At 45.0% G+C, this 26643-nt stretch overlaps 1 protein-coding gene across 7 annotated transcripts in view; it reads left to right on the top strand.

Annotated features, from left to right (window-relative positions):
• Positions 1-26643, top strand: part of Cep57l1 (centrosomal protein 57 like 1) — a 66889-nt gene that overhangs the window by 36734 nt on the left and 3512 nt on the right. For 5 of the 7 annotated variants that reach the window (XM_042262013.2, XM_006982773.4, XM_076552395.1 and 2 more), the window contains 9 exons: positions 4779-4997; positions 5866-6028; positions 7436-7615; positions 9271-9392; positions 19934-20050; positions 21471-21548; positions 22265-22351; positions 25293-25370; positions 25910-26103. In XM_042262013.2, the coding sequence (XP_042117947.1) occupies positions 5869-6028; positions 7436-7615; positions 9271-9392; positions 19934-20050; positions 21471-21548; positions 22265-22351; positions 25293-25370; positions 25910-26103 (1016 nt within the window). In that variant the 5' untranslated portion in view covers positions 4779-4997; positions 5866-5868. Of the gene's footprint in view, positions 1-4239; positions 4320-4778; positions 4998-5865; positions 6029-7435; positions 7616-9270; positions 9393-19933; positions 20051-21470; positions 21549-22264; positions 22352-25292; positions 25371-25909; positions 26104-26643 lie in introns of those variants that run through there. The other 2 variants (XM_076552396.1, XM_076552393.1) reach the window with 2 other exon arrangements.

Consider the following 26643-nt stretch of genomic DNA (forward strand, 5'->3'; position numbering starts at 1 on the left):
TTAATGGATTCTTGTCACGTTGGGCGCCAGATGTAGATGTAACCAGCCGTCTTATTAAATAAGAAACACAGAAACAATGTAAAAGAGAAAGCCAAGAAGTCAGAGCTCAGAGCTAAAATCTCACCCTTCCTCCTGCTGTCCCAGCTTCGCGAAAAAAGAGACCTACTTCCTGTCGGTTCGTTTTTTTAAAGTATGTTGTTCTGCCTTCTCATTGGTTGTAAACCCAAACACATGACTGCCTCATCACTGTCTGAATGTACAGCCCCCTAGGTCTTAAAGGCATATGTCTCCAATGCTGGCTGTATCCCTGAACACACAGAGATCTTATGGGATTAAAGGCGTGTGCCACCACCGCCACACTCTTGCTATGGCTCTAATAGCTCTGACTCCCAGACAACTTTATTTATTAACATACAATCAAAATAATAATTCAGTACAATTAGATTATCACCACAATTTCCAACAGGATAAAATTTCATACATCTTCCCAAATGTTTGTTTCTACTGTTCTCTACAGACATATAATACAAATGATCTTTTTGTAGTCCCAGTCCAATTAAAAATTAAAGCTGGCTTTGGAGTTGGAATGTGGCTCTCTCCTTCTCTAAACCCAACATGCTTGTTAAAAGGAAAATGCAAAATCTCTGTCTCATGTCAGAAGAGCCACCTAGTGTGGGACAGAAGAAAAACCAAAATTAAAGGACTATTCTATTGCCACTAAACTCATGATCCTTTGGTTTTATTTTGACTCTTTAAAACTATTCTTATAAATATCAAAATTTATAAGATTAACATATGTATTTTAAATTTTTTATCATGTTGTTAATGGTCATATAGAGCACTAACTAATTCTAGAAAAAGGCTTCATCTAGCTTCCTGTACATGATTTCAGGTTTGAGTCTCTATCAGGTAACTAGAAATTAAAGTTTTTGTACTCTGAATGTACATAACAAATTATAGTCCTTTAACCTCTTTGAGACCTGCTGCATATTACATTTAAAATGTCTTAGTTTTCTGCAGTAAACCATGACCATACTAAACAGCAACCTTTGCAACCTTTGAAGCCCCCAAAAGAACAATGAGGTCCCACAATGACGATTTCACCCGGATTGTGGTAATGCCACTAAGCTGACAAACACCACCTAAAGATCAGCTTTGGAGTACAAACTGCTCAGGACAATTTCAAGGTGGCTAGCTGAGATGTTCCAGCTTCACAGACTATTCTAGCCAGGACTTAAGATAAGCCCTGCAATTTCCCATTACACAGAGACTGGACAACAAATGTTACAGCTAGCTCTCCCAGGACTTGACAATTATCCCAATTTTTTTCAGGGTCCACTAAAGATGCCGTTGTCCCCAGAAAATAGAAAGTAATTTTAAGAACACAACACCCACATTCCCAAGAGGTGGGGTGGGTGGTTTTTGGTCATTTAGTGGGTTATGGATATTTGCCATAGTTTAGGGGTGTTGGTTATTGTTATTGTTGGTTATGGTCAGTAAAAAGGCTGGACAAAGGAGATTAGATTCAGGTATCTCATTCTAAAATGAAAAAGAGGAGATACAGAAATAGGATAAAAGGGTAGACGCCGCCGAAATAGCTCAGTTGGGAGAGCATTAGACTGAAGGATAAAAGGGTAGATTATTGAATCTACTTTTACACCAAAAAAAGTAACTACTAGTCTTAAATATTTTACATTGGCTTGGATTTTTGTATATTGATACAAATTTGAGGTTATTTTTGTTATGCTTTTGTGGTGATATATTGTGTTCCCCAATATATTGTGCATCCTAATAAACTTATCTGGGGTCAGAGAACAGAACAGCCACTAGATAGACATAGAGGCCAGAAAATGGTGGCACACACACCTTTAATCCTTTCACTTGGGAGGCAGAGATCCATCCGGATTTCTGAGTTCAAAGCCACACTGGAAACAGCCAGGCCTGGTAACTCACACCTTTAACCCCAGGGAGTGATGGTAGAAAGTAGAAAGGTATATAAGGCATGAAACCCAGGAACCAGAACTGGTTAAGCTTTTAGGCTTTTAGCAGCAGTTAAGCTGAGATTCATTCTGGATGAGGACTCAGAAGCTTCCAGTCTGAGGAAACAGGATCAGCTGAGGAATGGGCAAGGCTGAGGAAGCTGTGGCTTGTTCTGCTTCTCTGATCTTCCAGTGTTCAGCCCAATACCTGGCTCCAGGTTTTTTTGTTTTGTTTTGTTTTGTTTTTTGTTTTTTTCGAGACAGGGTTTCTCTGTGTAGCTTTGCACCTTTCCTGGATCTCGCTCCGTAGACCAGGCTGGCCTCGAACTCACAAAGATCCGCCTGCCTCTGCCTCCCAAGTGCTGGGATTAAAGGCGTGCGCCACTACCACCCAGCCCAGGTTTGTTTTTAATTAAGACCTTTTAAGATTTGTGTTACATACTTTATATATGTTTCTACTCTTGTTTAAGATAGTTTTATATATTGATATAAATTTTAGATTATTTTTGTTAAAACATACTGTACATATGTTTCTACTCTTGTTTAAGGTATCATACCTATACAGTTCATTTAACAATGTAATGTAAAATTTTAGTCCTTGAAAGTTATTATTAAACTATATAGGATAATAAAGAAATACAAGTTAGTAGTTAGTCACTTATTACAATCAAACTTGTAGTCATGTTAGTATGTTTCCAAGGTCAAACAGATATATTTTAGATAGATAGGTTGTCTTCAAACACTTCAGAGATACACAGAATATGGCATTTAAGAAGTTTTAATAACATAAGGGTTTTTGTTTTTTTGGGTTTTTTGTTTTGTTTTGTTTTGTTTTTATGACTATGAGACATGTCTGCTCCTGGAAGCACCAATCTACTTCAGGGAAGACGATGGGCATCAAAGAAATTCCATATGGAGTTTATTTTCTTTGTGGCAAAAGTTAGCCACTGGACAAGAAGATGCCCTTGCCTCAACTGCTGACAGTATGCTGTCCAAATTGGACAAGCAGGACACAAAAGAAAGTGACTGCCAAACTTTGCCAAGACAAGATGGGACAGTCCTTCAAAAATCTTTTTAAAGGAAAAGAGGTGGGAGAAGAAAAAACAGAAAAGAAACGAAGATTGTGCTCTTCCCAGTTGAGAGTATGGCACCCAGATGAAGGCTGCTGGAAGAGGTGGGGGAGGGGAGGGGAGGGCTGGGCGTGTGTTTACGTCTGAGTTTCACCCACTTCTCTTCTCTTCAGTCTTAACTGCCACCTAAGGAGGTGTGGGTGTTTCCTAGACATTGGGCTTCTGAGGCTGAAGTTAAGTCTCTACTCATTTGGGCTGGAGTCTGCCTTTTCATGGCTGTTTATACGTCTGCTGGCTCTTTTCCAGAGTGTGGTAGTTACTATCCTGATCTCTTTGTGTGTTTTTTTCTTTGAAAATTGTTTTAATGGGTTATGAGAGAGTTCAAGAGTCAGTGACTATGTTGATTCTGCCGTATTTATCTAAACAGCCATTTTCAAATCCACTCTAACTTTGTCAGTCAGGGGAAGCTGAGGGATTTCCCTTCTGCACTCCCATCATGGCACTCTGCTTTAGTTCTGACACTCACAGATCTTACCTTGTCCTGAAGCATTTCTCCCCCAGCACACATTGCTCTGCATCCAATCCCCAGACCCTACTCTGGAAAAACTAAAAGTAGAATCCCACTCCTTTCTGGGTCCACCATTCGCTTTCTGTTTCTGAGTTGGACTAAGTTAGATACCACCTATAAATGGAATGATAAGGTGTCATCGTTTTTGTGTGGGGCTTGTTTCATTTAACATAATATCCTCGAGGTCATAAATAGAGCGTATGTCAGAATTTGCTTCCTTTTCAAGGCTAGCATTCTGCTTTGGGTGTGCATTATAACACTACATTTTGTTCACCTGCCAATGGATATTTTTAGGTTGGTAAATATTACTGGCTATGTTCTGTTCTTTCTGTTTATTTGTTTTAGACAGGGTATTCCTGTGTTGCGCAGACTAGCAGCATCAAACTCATGCTCTTCCTGCCTTGGCCTGGACTAGTGCTAGGATGATGAGTGTACACTGGCCTCAGCACTCTCTAGAGAGGTTGCTCTCAGCTCTTTGGGATGTACATGTGGACATATGATTGTGTTTTATGACATTAACACTTTTGAAGAAAGCAATTACCGCCCACCTCCTCCCTTTTAAAAACTGAATGATTGCCATTTGGGGCTTTTGTAATGTTTCCCCGTTTGCTATTCAGATGCGCTCTTGGCCAGCTCAGGGGCTCCTGTGTGCTTCTTAGGACTGCCTATCAAGAGGCATGTGGTAACCACTGCTCCTCACAGGTGATGCTCATTTGAATCAACTGATTAGTGTTACTTGGTTTTTCTATATAATTATTTTTTCTGCATATTTTAAGCAACCAATGTGGCTTCACTATAGGACCATGCAAAATATCCCACTTATCAAACGTTTGCTCTGCATTTTTCTTGCCAGGATTCATCTTACTGTGATGGCGCAAAATGGGGGAGTTTTTTTCTTTCAAATGTACAAAAGATTGTTTTAAAGTTAATTATATATTACACTCAGTAGATCATTTTCAGTGTCAAAAGATCAGTATATTAACTATAAGATAAGTGAGCCTATTAACACATTTTATATAATGGTCACTGAAGATTAAGTTGCTTCTGAGTTTCTGAAATTTAATGGGCATTATGGGTAGTTCTATAAAGTCATTACTCTTTTTAAGCTTGAAATTACAGTGTACTTATGTGTATAATTATGTTCTGATACTTCTTACTCAGTCTACAGGTTGTTTACACTCCCATTCTCAACCTTGGCTTTGATTGGAGTGGCCCTTCTGTCCTGAGAACTTTTCATCACAGTCCTTGTTCCTGTGAATTTCAAGTTTGAATTTATATCTCATCAAAAAAAAAGTCTTCATCTAAAAGTTGGTTAAATGGGGTTCAGACATTGCAGAAACCTACCAGGAATGAACAGAAATCATCTTTGCAGAAGAGTGGGTGTGTATTTGTTTGTGACACAGAAGGTCAAAACAAGGGCTTTGACATGCTAGGCAAACACTCTACCATTGAGCCACATTCCCAGAAGAAAATGATTGAAAATCAACCTAAAAGAATTCCTCATTTTTGTGAAATGTGAATTTAAAACCAGGAATTGCTACAATATAGCTCACTGGTAGAGTACCTGTTAGGCATGCGCAAGGCCCTGGCTCTTAATGCAAAAAAGTGAAAATGTAATATGGAAATTCCAAAATGCATTATATGCATACCTCCAATCCCTGCTCTCTAGAGGCCAAGGAGGGAGGCTCCTAAGTTCATGACCAGTATGGTCTATGAGCAAGTCTGTCTTAGGGTATCTATTGCTGTGAAGAGACACCATGACCACGGCAACTTTTATAAAGGAAAACATTTAATTGGGGTGGCTTAAGTTCAGAGGCCCATTATCATCATGGCAGGACATGGCATTGTGCAGGCAGACATGGTGCTGGAGAAGGAGCTGAGAGTCCTACATTTTGATCTGCAGGTAGCAGGAAATGAACTGAACTAGGTGTGGCTTGAGCATAGGAGACCTCAATCCCCCCCTTACAGTCACACACTTCCTCCAGTAAGACCACACCGACTTTAACAAGTCCACACCTCCTAATAGTGCCACTCCCTATAAATTATGGGGCTAATTACATTCAAACTACCTCAGTAGCCATTTTTCTTTCTGTTACTGCTGAGTTTAATCTAGTTGAAGTTGTGATAATTAAGTTTATAAAGATAAAACTATGTAGTATATAACTGTGTTGCATCATTTTTTATGTACTGAATCTGTCCTTCAGATGGAAACAGTGACACTATACTGTATCTCTTTTGTTTTCCACAGACAATGGATTCTGAATTATCACCAAGTGTAATTGGGAGCTATCTTAACCCTCCAGAAAGAATGTATCTTCCATCGTTCACCCAGAATGAAGCGTCTCAGAATTGCCGCCCTGTAAATTCAGAAGTCACTTCTCCTAAAATGTTTAATAGTTCAAACAACCAAGGTAATATTAATATGAAACTTTACAGGAAATTTGGAGCAGGACATGGCATGGAACAGACCTTACTGTTGTTATGTAGAAAACAGTGTGATTGTGTATTAAATACTCACAGACCTGGTAAGCACGAGTCTGCTGCTGTCCTGTGAGCTTTCACAGGTCACTTACCATTTCTTAAAATATTGGCTTCTTCAGCTATAATCTAAAGATTAATATAACACTCTAATAAATATTTCACATTTATCATAAAAATATCTTAGAAAACAGAAATCTACTCTTAGCAATAAAAAGCCAACGCCAGGTTGGTTTTAAAGCCCACGCCTTCCATCTGAGCACTCTGGCTGCAGAGGCAGATGGATTTCCTTCCCAGGCCAGCCTAGTCCACAGAGTGAGTTCCAGGACAGCCAGAACTACACAGAAAGGGGTAAATAAATAAACTAATAAAAGATAGAATAAAAATTCAGATTTGGAGTCCTTCTGACCTAGGTAATCAGAATGCTAGTGGGTGAAGTGGAGTTGTATCATATTCAAGCAGCAGTCAGAACTCACATATCCAAAATTATTCTTGTAAATCACTTTGGAAGCCATTGTGTCCACGTAATCTAAAATATGACTATTGCAACTTTTTAAACATAAACTTAAGAGAACCTTAAAATTGAATTAGAAAACATTTATGACTCCAGAAATACTTTATGCTTTACAAATTTCTTCATAAGAGCTGACCATTACTCTTCAAAAAAATAATCTGTAATAATAGTTGCTGTCTTAGGTAGGGTTTCTATGGATGTGACAAAACAGCCTGGTGAGGAGAGAGAGAGAGAGGGTTTATTTCGCTTACAACTCTCCGGTGGAACTCCATCCATCCCTGAAGGAAGGCGGGGCCGACTCAAGGCAGGACCGCGGAGGCATGCTGCTTCCTTGTGGTCTCCTCATGCCTGCTCAGCTGCTCTCTTATAGTACCCATAAGACCGGTCCAGAGAGGGCACTGCCACAGTCAGCTGGGCCCTCCGCGTCAGAGATTAGTCAGTGTACCACAGGCCTTCCCACCGTGCACCGCGGTCCTTCCCACCGTCCTTCCCTCCGGGGCAGCACGGGCTTCCCCAAGGCCAGTCTGGTGGGGGCTATCTTCTCCCTTGAGGTTCCTCCTCCCAGGTGACGCTTGTATCAAGTGCTTCAGTCCTAGGAATCACTTAATCCAGTAGTAGGTTATTATTTTTACAAGATACACCATAGAAAACGTGTCCTTTTTAGAATCGTTTCCATTTTATGGGTATTATACATCAACTTGTATATATTTCCTGGCTACTAGCAAATATACACTGCTCATTTTTTATTGTTGCCCAAGTTACTATGATTATTATTAAGTTTTCAAAAACTTTCACTTAAAACATCAAGCAAATTTCTTTTCAACAGCACTTGTTTCAGCATTAAAAACGCTCCAGGAAAAGATCTACCGTCTAGAGCTGGAGCGGACGCAGGCTGAAGACAACCTGAACTCTCTGTCCCGAGAGGCGGCGCAGTATAAGAAGGCCTTGGAGAATGAAACAAACGAGCGCAATCTAGCCCACCAGGAACTGATTAAACAGAAGAAAGGTAAAGGACGATGTTCTCAGCACATGGGGTTGCCAGAGCCTCCAGCTGGACCGCAGTAAGCCCAGGGGAAACTGACTTACCCAGACATCTCTGCTGTTACTGTCATGGAACGCGTGAGGCCGCCATCTGAGGCATTTTACCATTTGTGGAAAACTAATGGAACTTTAACTTGCCTGCATTATATCCGTTATCCTAGCTCACAAATACATTGTTGGGGGCAAGATTCTCACGCGTCCCCTGGAAGTCTTGAACTTACAGTAGCCACAGCTTTGCACATCCGAGCCTCCTGCTTCCAACCCAAGTGCCACAGTTTCGGGGGTGCACCACCCGATTACTCTGTGCAGTGCAGGGACTGTAGTGCTCCCTACTGAGCCGCGTCCCCAGCCCCAGTTCATAAATGTGTGAGTCAAAAGAAAAAACTTAGGCAAGTTGTGTTTAGAAATTAGAATATTTTTAGAGTAAATCATAAAACCAGCTAAACTCATAATAATAATTTATATTTTTGCTGAACATTAGTTTGAAATGTAAAGCAATGATAGTAATTAAACAACAAAAATAAAAATGAATGGAAAATAATTTTATTCAACTTGAGGAATATAGGACTATTTAAAGGAGATAGATAGATCGATAGATAGATAGATCGATCGATAGATAGATAGATAGATAGATAGAGACTTCTGTGGAAATTAGAGAAAGGGCATTCGATAAGAATTTTTAAGAAATTTAGAGTGTGATTTCTTTGTATAATTTTTTTCTTCAAACATTGTTTTTCTGATAAAAACATTCACCCGCATACATAAAGCCTGTTTGTGTTGCACCTTGCAAATAGAATGAAGAATGAGAAGGGGAAAAAATGAGACTGAGCAAAATTAAACTAATGAAAGTGAAAGGATTAAATATTGGTTACTTACCCTTTTAGAATTAACTGAGTGGTGAGGGGTTGGAAGGAGAGGGAAGAGCCAGGCGTGGTGGGGCCCACCGTTAATCTCAGTACTTGGGAGGCAGGGCAGATCTCTCTGTGTTCATAGCTAGCCTGGTCTGTCTACATAGCAAGTTCCAGCCTAGCCAGGACTGCGAAGTGAGAGACTGTTCCACACACACAACTTTTTTTTTTTTTTTATAAAAACAAAAAGAGGAGTAGAGGAGAGACCCAGTTCCATGGCTGCTTCCTGCCAAACTTGACGGCCTGAGTTTGATTCCCAGGACTGAAATTATAGAAAGTGAAAACTGAAACCCACAGGTTGTTCTCAGACCCCCTTTAATGAGTCAGTGAATAAGAGTGCTTGGTGTACAAGAAAGAGGCCACAATTCGTCCTCAGCACCCCTCCAGAACAGCTGACCGTGGCTGGGAGTACCCAGACCTCCAGCTTGGGGGTGGCGGGAAAGAGAGGCAGAGCACAGTTGCTTGCTGGCCAGCCAGGCAAACTGAACCAGTGGCTTCCAGTCACGAGAGAGGCCTGACCAGGGAATGAGGAGGAGGGAACAGAGAAAGACAGTTGACATCCTCCTCTGGCTTGTGTGTGTGTGTGTGTGTGTGTGTGTTCACCTCATACACACACAAAGTCACTTTTAGCTTTGGGTTGAGTTTGCGCTGTGACTAAATCCCTGATCTATGTAGTAATCAGCTAATTAACTCATTATTTTGTCTTTCATAGATATCAGCATCCAGTTAAGCTCAGCCCAGTCTCGTTGCGTTCTTCTAGAGAAGCAACTCGAATACACAAAGAGAATGGTTCTCAATGTAGAACGAGAAAAGGCTATGATCCTAGAACAACAGGTAAGCATTCTTTCCTTTAAGGATGTTCTTTTGAAGAATATAATATGGGGAAATTTTCATATTATACCCAAAGGGAGATATAAGGCTGTATAGGAGATTGTCACCTAAAGCGATGGTCGGCTGTGCCATTTAGGCTGACAGCCTTGCAATGAAAACAAGAAAAATTAACAGATAATCTGAAGAAGAGCACAAGAAATGAGGGAGGAGGTGAGGGAGGTGATGGGGAAGGGAGGCAGCGCATGAGTTAACCAGGTAGTGCGTAATGACCGATTCTGGCTGTGTACAGATTTAAACCCCCACGGTTTGGCCTGGTATTTTGGCTCGTTCCTTCTGAAGGCGTTTGTGACTTCAGAGGGGGCAGGTGAGACAGAACCTCCGACAGCTGCCCTTCTGGCTCAGGCGGTCAGCGTAAGGCCTGCATAGAGCAGCAAGCCGAGGCACCCTCAGGCTGCGTGCTCTGTGGAGTTGAGTAAGGAAGCAGACGGCTGGAAGACAAGCAGAGCTGGGACTCAGAGCAGGATGGGCACCCGCAGGACGCAGAGACGCTCCCACAGTTAGTGCACAGGTCAGGCAGGGGTGGCCGTGCAACCGAGGCAGGAGTCACCGAGGTGGAAGGCTTGAGCCCGCTCTGGACAACATAATTAGACTCCGTCTCAAAAAGCAAAAGAGGCAGGGGAAGAAGATGCCATTTTCTTTAGAGTGTTAGAAACCATAATATGGCCAAGCAGATTTAAGAACGAATTAAATATTAAAAATGAAATTTAGAACTAGTAGATCTACTAGATGGTTACCAGACAGAACTCAAGAAATGGACACATGCCACCCAGACCAACAAAGGACAAAATTATAGTCGTTTCAGGAAATAGGAAAAGGTAACATGTCAGAGCAAGAAAGATCTAACTGGATATATAACTGGAGATGTTAAATGGAGAGGAAGACTGATGTAGAAGTAATTCTTGAAGATGTGGTAGCTGAGCACTTTGCAAAATGGATTAAAGATTAAAATCATATGTACAGTCAAGAGGCACCTAAGGTAATTACCTCATGAAGTGAAAAGTCTGCCAGGTGTGGTGGCACACTCCTTTAAGCCTGGCACAATGGAGGCAAAGCCAGGTGAATCTTGCTAAGTTCAGGGCTGGCCTGGTCTACATAGCGAGTTCCAAAACTGCATAGAGAGACCCTAACTCAAAAGAAATAGAAATACATAAATAAAATAGGTAAGTAAAGAAAGTACACAGTGTTTATTTCCATTTAAACATTTCCATCCATGGTTGCTTTGGGCCTGTGGCCTCATAGCAGGGACATACAGGGAAGTGAAACCTTGCTGTCAGCAATGACGTGGAGGCCAGGGCCACACTCCCAGCCACAAAGTCCTCTACTGACCCCCACTTCTCCGTCCTGTGGGTAGAATTGTTTCTTGGTTTCTTTCTCGGCATATTCACAACTAATGTAAAGAAAGCTGGGGTTTGTGTTGATTTTATGGCATGTGTGTTGACTTTCTTCATCTTTCCCAGTGCTGGCTTAGTCATAAATGACTTGAGTTTGTACTTGTCAAATGTATTTCTTCATTCATTTTAAAAGATAGCTTTTCTGGATGTAGTTATCTCGGTTGGCAATTACTTGCTGTCCGAACTTAAAATGCATCATTCCATGCACCGTGGCTTCAGGGCTTTTCCTGGCTGAGAGGTTTGACATTCTGATGGGTTTGCCTTTGCCGCTATTTTCTCCTGATGCTTGGAATATCATTTCTTCTGGAGTTCTGGTCTTTAACTGTGATGTGTCATGGAGTGGCTCTTCTTGAGGCATGTCATTTTAGAGTCCTGAGTACCCCTTGTATTTGGAAGTTCAGGGGGCGGGGGGGGGGGGGTATGTCAGTGCTGCACAAAGGAACACATGAACATACGAACCTGAAAGTGACAGGGCAAGATGGTTTCTTTTTGAAGAAAGGGTGCTCTAGAATCCAAACTGGGCTAGAAGTAGCACTCAGCCTGCAAGCCTGCCTTTTACCCCTGGCGGGGGTGGTGGTTGCATCTCTTCCCATTGGTGGGAGCTTGACCTCACGGTCTGACATGATTGGCTAATTAGCGAAAAGGCGAAGGGGAAGTTTCAGGAAATATGGGCCCTTGTTGGGCTAACTACCTTTGTGTGTGTGTGTGCGGGGGATGCTTCTCACACTGGATGTCCATTTCTTTCTCTGGGTTGGGGAAAGCTTTGCTGTAGCTCGTTGATTGTATTGCTTTCCGCATTTCTATGGCAGGATTCCTGACCAAAGCAGCTAAAGCAAAGAAGGGCTCATAGTTTACGGTGTAGTATCCATTGTGGCTGGAAGGCATGGCGGCGGCGGGAGTATGAGGCAGCTGGTTACATTGCATGCATCTTCTGCAGTCAGGACACAGAGAGATGGGGGCTAGTGTTTGCTTCTCCTTTTGACTCACATCAGGACCCCAGCCCATGGGATGACGCCACCTATATTCAGGATAGGTCTTTCCTCCTGGTTTAACCCTCTCTGGAAACACTCTCATAGACATACCTATGAATGTGTTTCCATGGTGATTCCAAGTCCAGTCCAGTGGACAGTGAAGATTAGGCATCACAGTTGCACGCCTTATCAGCCTGATACCCACGCAGATGTGCTTTAGATCCTGGCACTCCAACCATGCCTCCTCAAGGCTCACTGTCATCTCATAGTATAAAACACTTTTAGTCCATTTCTCAAAGCGCCTGTAATCTTAACAGTCCAACACTGTTCTGGAATCCTAAATCCCTGAGACTCAAGATAAACCCTTCACTTTGAGCGCCCATAAAATCACAAAGAATTCCCGCATGCAGTGATACAGAGTGGACATCCCCATTACAAAAGAAGAGTGGGGCCATAGAAGAAAAGATCAACCAGAACAAGACTGAAAGTCAGCAGGGCCAGCACCAGCCTTGTGCTGCTGTATGTGTGGTGACTGGTGACAGCCTTGAGGAGTCCTGCCCCTCCAGCTCTCCTGCCTGCCGTACACAGCCTCTCCTTGAGGAGTCCTGGCCCTCCAGCTCTCCTGCCTGCCGCACACAGCCTCTCCTTGAGGAGTCCTGGCCCTCCAGCTCTCCTGCCTGCCGCACACAGCCTCTCCCTTGAAGAATCATGCCCCTCCAGCTCTCCTGCCTGCAGCACACAGCCTCTCCCTTGGGCTAGGTCTACTATATGCTTGTGACTTTCCTGAGATGTCCCATGATGTTGACGTCTCCAACATCCTGGAGTCTCACTGCAGTTTGGGCTTCACCTTGACTGCTTCATGCGGTAGCCTCTCAGGGCCCCTTTGCAGGAACTTGGAACCTACCACACATTGCCTAGTTTCAGTGGTCTTTAAGTCATCTTGGTACAGACTTTGATGACCTCTCACTCTTCCATCTTTCATTTATGCAAACCCAAGGCCATGTAAATGACACTGCCAAGTTCTTCTGCCAGCCCAAGATGTGGTTTGAGCTCTTGGACCACAGTGTGGTCTCTGTGTGTCTACAGAGTTGTTTGCAAACAGTGAGCCCTTCTTCTGATGGCATTCCCAGTTCAGACCCTCGGCTTTCAAATGAATTTGCATTTTCACAAGCTGGAACCTTCCATGGCTCAGGTCATACCTTCATAGCACCCTTCCTGTTGTTCCAAGGACAAGGACCAGGTTTCTATTTAATGAAACTATTATCTTTAACACTTAACATCGCTGTCCATCCCACCTTGGCTGCAACACTGGATTTGCTCAATGCTCTCTTCTTGACTACCCTGCACATTTTCATATTTTTCGGATCCACTTTTTGCTCTCTCAATGTAGTAGGCAATAACCATGTTACAGTCTGAATCCAATCTTCTCTTGAGTCCGGGCAGTGGTAGCACACACCTTTAATCCCAGCACTTGGGAGGCAGAGGCAGATGTATCTCTGTGAGTTTGAGGCTAGCGTGGTCTACAGAGCTAGTTCCAGGACAGCCAGAGCTACACAAAGAAAACCTGTCTTGAAAAACCAAAATCCAAAACCAAAAACTTCCCTTGAAATTTCTTACACCAAACAAATTAATATATTACTTTTTAGAAGATTTGTGTGTGTGTGTGTGTGTGTGTGTGTGTGTGTGTGTGTCTTTCCATGCAAGCACATATGCACACAAGTGTGGGTGCCCAAGTAGGCCAGAAAAGGGCCTTGGATCTTCTGGAACTTGAGTTGCAGAGAGTTACAAGGCACCAGATGTGGGTACTGGAAGAAGCCCAAGTCCTCTGCATGAGTAGCAGGTGTCCGTAACTGATGAGCCGCCCTGAGCCCCGTCCTCTGCTTTTGAATTCAGCCTCACTTGAAGTCCCAGGACGTGGGCGGAAGGAGTGCACTTTTGTCAGTAGACTGCAGTGTGGACGGCCTCTAGCTCAGTTCCTGTCATCGAGTCCTGTTCCTCTTGGGAATTTCATGAAGTGGGACCCCACTGTGGATTGTCGGGTTTCTCCTCTATTCTCCCCAGAATGGCCGCTGGGCTCTGTTATAGAGTTCTAGCGCTTCTCTAAGTCACAGCGCTGAGCTCGTTCATATTCTTCCCGCAAACTAGTTCCAGGCACCTAAGAACCGTGTAGTCAGGTTTATCACTCGACAGCCCCACGCTTCAGTACCGTTTCCTGTTGTTGTTATAGACACCTGACAGAGGCAGCCTTGACTCACAGCCAGACCATCATGGGAAGATAAGAAACATGAACTAATACCATGACACTCGTGTGGGAGAGTCAAGTATTATCTTTTCCACTTTGTAAAACTTTTATACGAATGTTTTAGCTAACACACACACACACACACACACACACACACACACACACACACACCCTGTAGAACCTCTGTTTACACAAGGCCCTGCTATGTTCTAGGATTAAAGTTGCTGACCTTTTCCCCTTCGTTTCCCGTGCGCTGATTCTTTATAGACTAGCCAGCTGTGAGGTTGGACCCCAGCCAATGGGGAAGGGCCACAGTCACCTCCTGAATTAGAATAAAAGCCCGGGGTACTTCCTGTGCTGGTGGGCAGTGCACCTCTTTTCAAGAGTGCAGTTCTGCCGTGTCGGACGGACATGGTGGTCTCTTTCTACCCAGGCCTATTCCTCACCGTGGCAGCCATGGGAGCCTGCTGGTCACATTGCATCCACAGTCAGGAAGCTCTGCTTGCGGTCTCCTTTATTCAGTTTGGGATCCCAGCCCATGGGGTAGTCGGTGCCCCTCCATGCAGACTGGGCCTTCCTCTTCTCTAAACCTTTCTGTAAACACCAGCAGAGGCACACCCAAAGGTGTGTTTCCATGGTGATCCTAAATCCAGTCAAGCTGACAAGGAAGGTTAGCTGTTAGCTTTTATCCTGCCTCCTCTGCCTGAGGGAGTCTGAGCGCTGGTAGATGCTCCTGTCCCAGGGTTCTTCAAGGTCTGCTCGTGCTTGCTTGTCCTTGGTTGAAGTCTGAGAGTGAAGTCCCTCCGCCTTTCTCCACGCCTGAGGTCCTCACTCTGCTTGAGCCAGGGACTGCATGCTGTGTCTGATGCTCTCTGCTGTGCTTCAGTTTGGCGAGTGGAGTCTCTCATTTCTAACATTTCGGCTGGGTTTCCTTCCTCCCCCAAAGGGCGGTTTCTTCCCTGAGTTTCTCTCTTGCTTTATCTCCCACATCCCGAACTGAGTTCCCGTCTGTGCTATTCTGCTTGCTTCTGTGTTCTTTAAAGTCGCTGCGTGTTTTCTCGTGTTAGCAAGTAGGCTTTGACTCCTCCACTCCGCACCTCGTTTATTTAGACTTGTTAATTGAGGGGGTCTGATCTTTGGGGGTGTTGGACTCTCCTTTTCGTGCTTCTTGTGGTTTACATATCTGTTGGTATGACATTCTTCTGGTTTTATTTAGGGGTCTTCATGAGCAGCCTTCTCTTTCTGATATAACTCACTGTCACTCTAAGAGAGGAGAAATCAACAACACCAGACCAAACCAGAAAAAAAAAAACCCACCTCGGATTGATTAAAGCTGTCTCCTGTGGCGCTAACGACACAGGATAGAAAATGATGCAGAGTAGGCTATGAAGTTAACGTCTGTTTAGTTAAAATGAGAAATAGACGAGTAGGGGAGCATGCAGAGCCCTGAATCTTTGGGGTGTCCAGGCTCCATGCTTTCTGACGCCACAGTTTGTGCTCCACATAAACTGCCCTCCGGGAGACACGCAGCTCTGCCGTGTACTCTGCTGGTCCTGAGCTACAAGGCACTTAGGTGGCTCCCGGGGTCTGGGACCCGCTGACCTCAGGCTCAGGGCTGCCCGCTGTCCACAGTTATCTTCAGGTAATGGAGTCTAAGCTCCCATCCTCGGGAGCAGGTGGCGCTCTGTCCACCACCCCTTCCCTGTCAGAACCTAGCTTTCTAGAGCCTGAACCTCTTAACATCTGGTGTGACCCCGTCTCCCACCACTGCTGCCTCCCCCCAGGGGCTGCAGCATGTGGTCCCCGGCCACTCCCTGCCTTGTGGTCATTGCTTGTTTTCCAGGTCCCCGGAATAGCTCAGTCTTAAAACATTAGGCCGGCTCCCTTGCACACAGCCCTCTGGAATGGGGAATGACAGACAGGGCTTCCTTGAACGCTGGTCTGTCACACGAGAGGAGTCACCATCTGATAGATTTCCCAGATGGATTGGTAGCTGTCCAGAGCTGCTTCACTATGCAGCCTGCCTGCCCTGCCTGTGGAGAGGCATCAGTCTCCTCCCCTGCTTGGGAGCCGCACTAAAGCCGAGTGCTGCCCATCCCTGTTGGCTCCCTTGTCCTTCCTCCCCTGTCCTGTCACCTCCTCTGAGACTTGTGGTGGGCTCCGCATCTCTCTGTCTCTCTGGAATAGTCTGTTCTCTGTGGTCTGGCTCTTCCTGGAGTCACTCAGAGGCCAATCTACCTCACCCTGAGGAGTCCCTTAATTCTCTTAATTATTATATTTCTGTAGTTACAGTTTTCAAGTCCCTACCACACATTTTTTGCCTTCATCCAACAGAGTTTGGGAATTTTTATTTTCATTTCATTCCTTTAAAAATATTCTCAAATCTTACTAGTGATTTCTTGGTGTGCACACCTGCTTGTGTGTGTGTGTGGTGCAAGGAATTGAACCGTGGACACTGTACCTCCCAGGCAAGTGCTCCGCTGTTGAGTCACTTCTTCAACCCATTCCTCCTTTGTTTTACTTGTTTATCTATCTGTGTGGAGGCGAGGTCTCAGACTGGTGTCGGGGTCAGTTTGAACTCACAGTCGTCCGCCTTAGCCCCCCAAGGGACTGGTGTTTCTGGCATGAACCAGCACCCCCAGCTCTGATGATTCCTTCTTCAACATCTCTATCTCCTCTCCCTCCAGACAGCTGTGTTCTGACCGCCACAGTCTGCCATGACTTAGTAATCGACACGTCACATGAAAGAGCCTTCTTCCCACGGTGTGCCTCCAGTTGCCGCATTTGTGCCGCAGCTTCCATTTACTTTACATGTTACAAACCAGCCTGTGGCTCGTTATTAATGCTCTTACATTTCTCACTATCATTTCAAGAAAATTGCAAAGAAAATCTGTATTTATTAATTTACATCTTAATCAATTCCAGTGCTTTCATTTTTCTGCATAGATTGAGTTTCCTTCAGTCTGAAGATAAAAATGAATGCCGAAAATTCTCCTAGCATTTCTATACCTGGAGAAGCCTTTATTTCAGACATATTTGTGCAAGGTGTTTTTGCTAGATACAGAATTCTAGTTTGTGGCTTTTATATTTTGTCTGTTGTGTGTGTGTTTGTTTAGGTGTGTGAGTGTGTGGTGTTGGAGCACACATGTGACGCACACTTTTCAGATGTCCATTTTCTCCTCCTTTTGTTTTGAGGCAGGGTCGCCTCACTGTCTCTGCGGCTGACCTGCATGTCCCGTGCTAACTGGCCTGTGAGCTCGCACACAGTTGGGCTTGTGCTGACACATGCACACCACCCTCCAGGGCCTCGATTGTGGGCTCCAGGGGTTGAATTCAGGGCATCGGGCTTGAACAGCAGGTGCCTTTACCCTCTGAGCCGTCTGTCTTGCCCTGTGTGTTTGTTTATTGTTATTTTATTGTTTGAGGGAGCTATTATTTTTGTTTGCTGGCTTGTTTTGAGATAGTCTCTAAAGTGCAGACTGGCCCTCGACCTTGCTCTATTGCCTAGGTTGGTTTCTGGTTCACGATGATCCTCCTGCCTCAGTAGCTTGAGTACTATGATTACAGATGTGTACAACAATGCCCAGCTTTACATTTTCAGCACAAAAAGATTTTGTCTCAGTTGTCTTCAGCTTTCATGGTATCTAATGGCCATTCTTATCTTCTCCCCTCTGTGTGTGTGATGTTTCTGCTTCTCAGGATGCTGGTAAGACTTTCTCTTTATTTTTAATCTTCAGCAGTTTGATAATTGATGCATTGTTTACCGCTCTAGAGGCGGTGGGACCTGGGGGATGGAGACATAAAGGAAGCCAGCTAAAGTCTCATACAATAGCCAACTCTATTCAGAGCCTCAGACAGTTTATACTCTGGGGGTTAAGAAAGGTCACCTGAGTAGCGTTCTCATGAGTTCAGGCTGTATACAATCACAGTGACAAGCCATATGTGGCAAAACCATGTTTTTCCATAGAGACCTACCAAGGATAGTGTAGACACTTACGTGAATACCAACAGCAAGCACTAATGAGTGGTCTGCGTAGACGCACTCCTGTCTGCTACACCTGGGAGGAACACGAAAGTGCATTCCAAGAGCAACTGAGCCCCCAAGACTGTTGCCTTGTTCTCTTGAGGTGTTCTCACAAGCACTGGGAAATCTCCTCAGACGATTTCATCTCTGGACCGTGTTCTGACAATGTCCCTCTGTCCAATTTCCTATGTGCTGATTCTACTTTTTTATTTCTGGTGTTTGGGGGTGTGCTTTTAATGTGTCAATATTTTAAATTACATTTGGAATATTTTAGGCTTTATTTCTCCAGCAGGCATTCTGTCTACCTCCTCTTTCTCTCTAAGACTGCACTGTTGGGCCATAGGTCACCAAGACGGCTGCTTTTAGTGGTCGCTCTTCATTTTGTTCTCATTAGTAGGCTTTCCCTTTTAGAGCCATTTTTATGTCGTCTTTGCCCTTCAACAGTTGACCCTTATTACTAATGTGGTAATAAACAGTCCCGTAAAACAGCCCTTGCATGTGTGTGGGAAGTCCCTGTGCATGTGTGTGGGTTACTTCCTGTGCATGTGTGTGGGAAGTCCCTGTGCATGTGTGTGGGAAGTCCCTGTGCATGTGTGTGGGAACTCGCTGTGCATGTGTGTGGGAAGTCCCTGTGCATGTGTGTGGGAAGTCCCTGTGCATGTGTGTGGAAAGTCCCTGTGCATGTGGGTGGGAGGTCCCTGTGCATGTGTGTGGGAGGTCCCTGTGCATGTGTGTGGGAAGTCCCTGTGCATGTGTGTGGGTAACTCCCTGTGCATGTGTGTGGGAAGTCCCTGTGCATGTGTGTGGGAGGTCCCTGCTGTGCATGTGTGTGGGAAGTCCCTGTGCATGTGTGTGGGAAGTCCCTGTGCATGTGTGTGGGAGGTCCCTGTACATGTGTGTGGGAGGTCCCTGTACATGTGTGTGGGTAACTCCCTGTGCATGTGTGCGGGAAGTCCCTGTGCATGTGTGTGGGAAGTCCCTGTGCATGTGTGTGGAAAGTCCCTGTGCATGTGTGTGGGAAGTCCCTGTGCATGTGTGTGGGAAGTCCCTGTGCATGTGTGTGTGGGAAGTCCCTGTGCATGTGTGTGGGAGGTCCCTGTGCATGTGTGTGGGAGGTCCCTGTGCATGTGGGCGGGAGGTCCCTGTGCATGTGGGCGGGAGGTCCCTGTGCATGTGTGTGGGAAGTCCCTGTGCATGTGTGTGGGAAGTCCCTGTGCATGTGTGTGGGAAGTCCCTGTGCATGTGGGTGGGAGGTCCCTGTGCATGTGTGTGGGAAGTCCCTGTGCATGTGTGTGGGAAGTCCCTGTGCATGTGTGTGGGGGAAGTCCCTGTACATGTGTGTGGGAAGTCCCTGTGCATGTGTGTGGGAAGTCCCTGCTGTGCATGTGTGTGGAAGTCCCTGTGCATGTGTGTGGGAAGTCCCTGTGCATGTGTGTGGGAAGTCCCTGTGCATGTGGGTGGGAAGTCCCTGTGCATGTGGGTGGGTTTCTCCCTGCGTGCTTTATCCCAGCTGCTCCTGTGTTCGAGGCTGGAGCTGGGAGTGGGCTTGTCACCGGAGTCACACCTCGGCTCTTTGGTGTAGGTGTTGTGTGACGCTCTCCCTAGTACCACTGTTGCATAAGGACGCAAAGAGGTTTATTCTCTCAGTGCTCATTCAGTGACATTTCGTCACATATCACACTTGCTCCTTAGAAGGGTTTGATTTTCTTGTTTTCTGCTTTAAGCACCTAACGTGTACACCTGTCTATACATGTTGCTAGCAGCTGATATGTTAGACTTTGATTTCTCAGAAACCACGTTACTCTTGATCTGTTGGTATCACTTGCCAAACGTCGATTGTTTCTCATCTTTTCCAGGCCCAGCTTCAGAGGGAAAAAGAAGAAGACCAGCTGAAGCTGCACGCTAAGCTTGCCAAGCTGGATGTCCTGGAGCAGGAGTGCTTCAGACTGACAGCCACTCAGCAGACTGCTGAGGTGAGCTCTGCTCCTCTGCGGTGATGGCGCCAGCGGGAAACAGAGCTGCCATTGAATGGGAATGAGCAGTCGGGATTTAGAGCACTTCATGTACAGTTCTCAGAAGTCCGGGTGCCTCCTGCCCCTGGAGAAAGTGTGTTCTGTCATGGCCTGAGTGAGCTGGTCTGCTAACAGCAAAGTCCGACTCTAAGATGGCAGAGCATCTCCATCCGTCAGGTGTCTGACCTAAAGTGTTAGCTAGGTAGTCTCTATGGCCTGTCCTACACCCCTCCCACGACCCCTGACCCAGTCCTTCTCATTTCTCAGAACTGCTCTGGAACCTCTTGTCCTCTTTGTAGCCCCTGTTCAGGGCTCCAGGACTCAGAAGCTCTCCTTTGGCACTCTGTCATGGTTCCTGTTCCGAACCACACAACGTCAAATGTAATATGTGTGTGAGGGATGCAGTGCATGATGGTCCTTTTCAAGCTGTTCTCACTGCCTTGCCACTTTGTTTGTGTATCACTCTTTTAGCATCTTTTAAGTTTATTATTGTGTATGTGAATGATGGGGTGGGAGTGCATGGAGGCCAGAGGACAGCTTTGTGGAATTGGTTCTCTCCTTCTGCTTCTACATGGTTCCAGGGATCAAACTCAAGTGACCAGACTTGTGTGACAGGTACTTTACCTGCTGGGCTGTCTTGCTAGCTCTTGTGCTTATCACAATCCTTGTTTGGCAGAGCATAGCACTCAGCTCTTCAGGAACCAGGGCCAAGCCTTCCATTTCTCAGGTGTCTTCCTGCCCTGCTCCCATCACATGCATGTGACCGCATTGTCCCCCATTGCATGCACATGGCCGACATTGCTATTGTTTGTGTTTGAGTGAACGTTGAGACCCACAGCCATAATAGCTTTAAAAGCTGTAATATTCTCGGGAGCTTCACCGTGGATCTGGTGGTAGCTGTAGTAAAGCATGTGGTTTGTTCTCCATGGATCTGGTGGTGGCCGCGAATGAAGCTGTGGTTTGTTCTCCGTGGATCTGGTGGTGGCCGCGAATGAAGCTGTGATTTGTTCTCCGTGGATCTGGTGGTGGCCGCGAATGAAGCTGTGGTTTGTTCTCCGTGGATCTGGTGGTGGCCGCGAATGAAGCTGTGGTTTGTTCTCCGTGGATCTGGTGGTGGCCGTGAATGAAGCTGTGGTTTGTTCTCCGTGGATCTGGTGGTGGCCGCGAATGAAGCTGTGGGTTTGGTCGCTTTCACTTGCTCTCAAGAACAATAGCAAGGAAGGAAGCGTAGCTAGAAAGCCAAGAGGAAGCTTGGCATCTATTGCCATTCCTTTTTCTTACTTTGTACTCTAACTTGCTACCTCTTAAAATTCTAGACCCTTAGCACCATCTTGGAAAGGACATTTGGCTCTGGTTTTCATACATGTTTGTTCTCTTGCAGGATAAGATAAAGTATCTAGAGGAAAAACTAAAGGAAGAGGAACATCAGCGCAAGCTCTTTCAAGACAAAGCGTGTGAGGTCAATAGCATCCTTTAGTCTATCCAGTGACTGCATGTCTTTGCATACTTCATTCTCATGACCTAAACCCTAGTCCACACTCAGTTCGGGTGTTCCAGATTGTTACTACTGTCTGTTTGCTGTGCTAACAAAATTCTCACTTAGCCAGTACATCCATATACTTGGATACATTGCCAAACCCCGCACATACATATATTCTCAGTTGAGATAACTGACTCCTAGCATACAGCAGCTTCAGCTTGAGATACACACATGAACATACATCCCACATGCACATACACCACACATGCACATACACCACACATGCACATACACCCCACATACACATACACCACACATGCACATACACCACACATACACCCCACATGCACATACACCCACACACACACTCTCTCTCTTTAATTTATTCTATTATAAACAGAAAATAATTATAATTACCAAACCAATGTATTATGGAATATTCTTCCTCAAAAGATTTTTGGGTTTGGGGCTTTATTTTTATTGTTTTTTTAACACGGAGTCTCACTATGCCCCAGGCTGGCTCTGAGCTGCTAGGCTCAAGCCAGCCCTGCTTCAGCTCCATCCGAGTCATGGCAGCTAAGCAGTGCTTGGCTTCAGAGAGTGGTTTATACTCAAAGGCTGAGATCTCAACTTTCATTACATGTAAAGAAGCTTGTTACAGATTGGTCTTATGAATTAGTTCTTTAATTTTACAGCTGCAAACTGGACTGGAAATCAGCAAAATTTTAATGTCTACAGTTTCACATTCACAGCACTATAAGGAAAAGAAGAAGCCACCCAAGGTATGCATAGACAGCTTCCCAGATGTTACTTCCTAACTTTATGGTGTACATTTATTCTCCCTTTAATCTGGTCTGCTTCTTTCCAGAAAGGTTTAGAAGATATTTATGATAAAAGACATTGTCTTACTTTTCTATTACTGTGAAGAGACACATGACCAAGGCAACTCTTATAAAATAAAGCATTTCATTAGGGCGGCTTACCGTTTCAGAGGTTCAGTCCATTACCATCCTGGTGGGAAGTAGCAAGCAGCTGAGAGCCTTCCATCCTGACCCACAGGCAGAGACAGAGGCAGAGACAGAGACACTGGACCTGATGTGGCTCTGTGTCCAAAAAACAAAACAACAACAACAACAAAAAAAACCCTAAATGCTGCTTTATATAAATACATATACAGTAAAAACAAAGATTTAAATTTTCTTTATTAATATTTGAGATAGGGTTACACACTGTAGCCTGGGCTGACCTTGACTTCAGTCCTCCTGCCTGAGCCTCCTCAGTGGATGGGGTGCCGTGTACACCTGGCTACCTGGCTGCATTTTGTTATACATTTATTTATTTAGAATGTGTGTGTGTATGCGTATGTACACGCGTGCACACATGTGCACCACACACGATGCCATGGCATGCAAATGGAGGTCAGAGGACAACTTGCAGGGCTTGTTCTACCGTGTGGGTTCCAGGGGATGAACTCAGGTCGTCAGAGCTTTGAGAAGGGGCCTTACACATCCAGCTGTTTTCCTGGACCCTTAATGACTTTTAGAACTATATTCAGAGTTGAGGAGATGGCTCAGTGGTGGTTAACTGTTTGCTGAGCAGGCATGAGGGATGCAGTCCGTCTCCCACTTACACAAAAATGGAAATAAATAATTTTATAGCTGTAATAATGAAAACCACTTATTTTGCTTATTTCCTTAATCTGTTTTTAATGTCTCATGTGAGTAATGGGGTTTGAACTGGAAATCCAAATAGAGAAACACTATAAATAAACTGCAAATGGAACAGTGACTTTTATTAAATGTTTGTTTAGTGCCACCTTTCATCTGGTAAGACAGAATTTTAACTTTACATATTTATTGTAGAAACTATGAGATGATAAAAGGAATAAAAGAAAATATACCTTCTGAAAGAGAAGAGGGTAATTATCAGCAAAATCACTTAGTAAAGCACTGATTCCACTGCCAAGCTCATGGGTGTGAAAATACCCCTGTTTCCCTTTAAAGATCAAAGGAGCTCTGACATGGCTGGAGATGGGGTCAGAGTTCAGGAGTGCCCATTCAGCTCTGACATGGCTGGAGATGGGGTCAGAGTTCAGGAGCGCCCATTCATCTCTGGTACTGGGTCTCCATGTCCCAGTGAATATTCAGCTCCATGTTTTGTTGTACTTAGACCAGTGTCTCTAAGAGACAGAGACGGATAAACCCAGCATGATGGCACGTGCTTAGAGTCCCAGGGCCGGGGCTGAGGCAGGAACTTCGGGAGTTCAAGGACAAGCAGGGATGTGTTGAGTCTTGTAGCACTGTGTAGACAGAAGACACATGGGGAATGATGCAGAGCCACCTCCCTGCAGTCAGCCTGTGAATCCTGAAGGGAACACACAGGGGAGAGGAGAGATGTAGTGTAATATAGTCCCAGCTGGGGACAGAGGTGCACAGCCATACTCCGAGCATGCAGGAGCCTGAGGCAGGAAGACCTGGGGTTCAAGGCCATCCTGGGCTAATAAGACACTGTCTCAAAAAACAACAACAACAAAAAAGCTAACTTTTAAAGCCAGGTGTCGTGATGTGCATTTACAGTTCCTGTTCTCAGAAGGCTGAGAGCAGGGCCCTGTGTTAGGACCAACCTGAAGTGCGTAGTAAGTTACTGGCTGGGCTGGCCAACAGTGAGACTCCTGTCTAAAAATGGGTGGTGGTGTTGAATTTGAACTTTGACTCTAAGTAGTTGGCACCCATTGAAGGGTTTTAGGGACAGTGGAGGCAGAGGTGGAATTCTAATGGTAACTGAGAGGCCTGAGAGGTACGTAGAGCTCTTACATGTGTGGAATCATGCAGCCATCACAGTAATCAAGACACCCAAGGTCTCTCCCTCCCTGAAGGGGCACCAGCCTGAGGCTCCTCCCCCAGCCCCAGCAGGGTTCTCTGTTTGCCTTCTCTGCAGCTTTCTTATTTCAAGAATCCTGTATAGTCAGGCACTGTGGCACATGTCTGCCATCTAAGTTCTGAGGAGGCTGAGGCAGTGGGATTGCTATGATCTGAGACCAGCCTGCGATAGATATTGAGACTGTATGCCAGTGAGAGGAAAAGTCAAATCGAGTTACACAGTTTGAGCTTTGGGGGTTGCCTAGAGGTCCTTCTGGGTTGTTACAGATTCACTTTTCCTTCCGCACTAACCGGAGTCAAGGATCTCCTACAGTCCCATAGGTCCCTGCGGCAGCTGCTTCTCAGCAATCACAAGTAAAGCTGTTGTGTGCGTGTGTTGATGGTGCTTTTGTGTGAACGTCAGTTTTTATTTTTCTAAGTAATTTCTTAAGAGCGCATTCGCTAGGCCATGTGAGAAATACATGTTTCACTTTATAAGAAACTGCCAACTTGTCATCCAAAGTGGTTTTACCAATAGGCAAGTGATGTAGTTTCTCTGCATTCTTGGCAGTATTTGATGTCATCACTATTTTTTGTTGTTGTTGTTGTTGTTGTTGTTTTTCCCATTTTAATAGACATGTGGTGATGTTTCCTTTTTGGTTTTTGTATTTTATATTAGCCTGAGTTTCCCTAATCACAAGGTTGTTGACCACCTCTTCATGTGTTTCACCAGTCAAATGTTTATTCATGTCTGCTCATGCATTCAAATTGCACTTAGACTTGCTGTTGTCTTTTGAGAGTTTTTCATATCATAAATATACATTAAAGTAGCACTTTGCTTCCTTTTCCCCTTGCCAACCTTTAGAAAACTAAGTGTTTAAAACGAGAACCACCTCAGCAGATGGACCCCAGGTTTAGAGCTCTGTTTTTGGAGAGGGAAAAGGTAAGAGGGTAAAAATAAAGACCATGCTTTTGCAAAATGACTTTGCTGCAGATGCTATTTATTCACCACCCCAGGAGCTTTCTATTGCTCGACCAAAAGCACCCTGGGGAGGAAAGGCTTTATATCAGTTACAGTCCTCCCTGAAGGGAAGTTGGGACAGGAACCTGGAGACAGGAACTGAAGCAGAGACCCTGGAAGAGTGATTCCTACAGCCTTGCTCGCCATGGCTTGCTCAGTTTACCACCTGCCCCAGGGTGGCACTGCCCCCAGTGAACTCCCCTCCCCCCCCACCCCCCACCCCCTACCCCCCACCCCCCTCCCTGCATCATCAATCATCAATAAAGAAAATGCCGGTCGGCCAGGGGATGGCAGGGTTTCTCAGCTGGGGGTCCCTCTTCCCGGTGGCCGGCCGGAGTTTGTGTCGGGGGACAGCAATCTAACCAGCGCTAGACTGACAAGCACTAGTCTGTTCATAGCTCCTTCTCCCAGCTGTCCACTGGGGGCTGTTCCTCTAATGCAGGCTTGTGAACCTTCTGCAGATGGTGCATCCCCATGGGCTGTATTACCTTCAGAAACCTGTTCTAGTCCCTGAGCCGCAGTCTCTCTACAAGGCTCTCAGAACAAGTTCCCAGGCCAAAGTTCTGCCTCTGGACTCAGGAGAACCCGTTTCTACCTGTGACAATTTGTCTGAACTTTTGATGGCAATGCAAGAGGAGCTGGACCAGATGATTGTGTAAGTGCTTATTCTTTATCAAAATAACCGTACATGTTTAGATACGTCTTCTTGTCAAACCTATACAGTCATGTCATTAAGGTTTACTCTCGTTGGTTTAAAAACGCTGGGTGGGAGTGGGTAGTGCACACGGTGCAGGCTCTCACAGACCGCAGGAGAGGGGCTGGCCTCCCTGCCGCTGGAGGGACCGAGGGCTGTACCCACTCCAGTCCTCTGCAAGAGCAGGACACGGTCTCCACCCTTTAGCAATCTCCCTAGCTCCCACCTATACATTCTTAAGGCCTCTCTGGCCATGTGGAGTGACTTTATTTTGATCTACAAACTTACTGATACTACTTTTCATCTATCTACTCTCGTATTTAACTTTTTAACTATGTCTAATTACTACTTTCTTGTATTCCAGAGATTTAGACTGATAGATTAATACTATGAATCAAATGTATCGAGTCTGAAGACTTTAGGTTAGAACTCAGAAGAGCTTTTAGAAGGAGAATACACTTTTCTTTTAAAATCTTTTAATTATGTGGGTTATTTCATTAG

This window comes from Peromyscus maniculatus, chromosome 16 (assembly GCF_049852395.1).
Source record: "Peromyscus maniculatus bairdii isolate BWxNUB_F1_BW_parent chromosome 16, HU_Pman_BW_mat_3.1, whole genome shotgun sequence".
Classification (NCBI taxonomy): domain Eukaryota; kingdom Metazoa; phylum Chordata; class Mammalia; order Rodentia; family Cricetidae; genus Peromyscus; species Peromyscus maniculatus.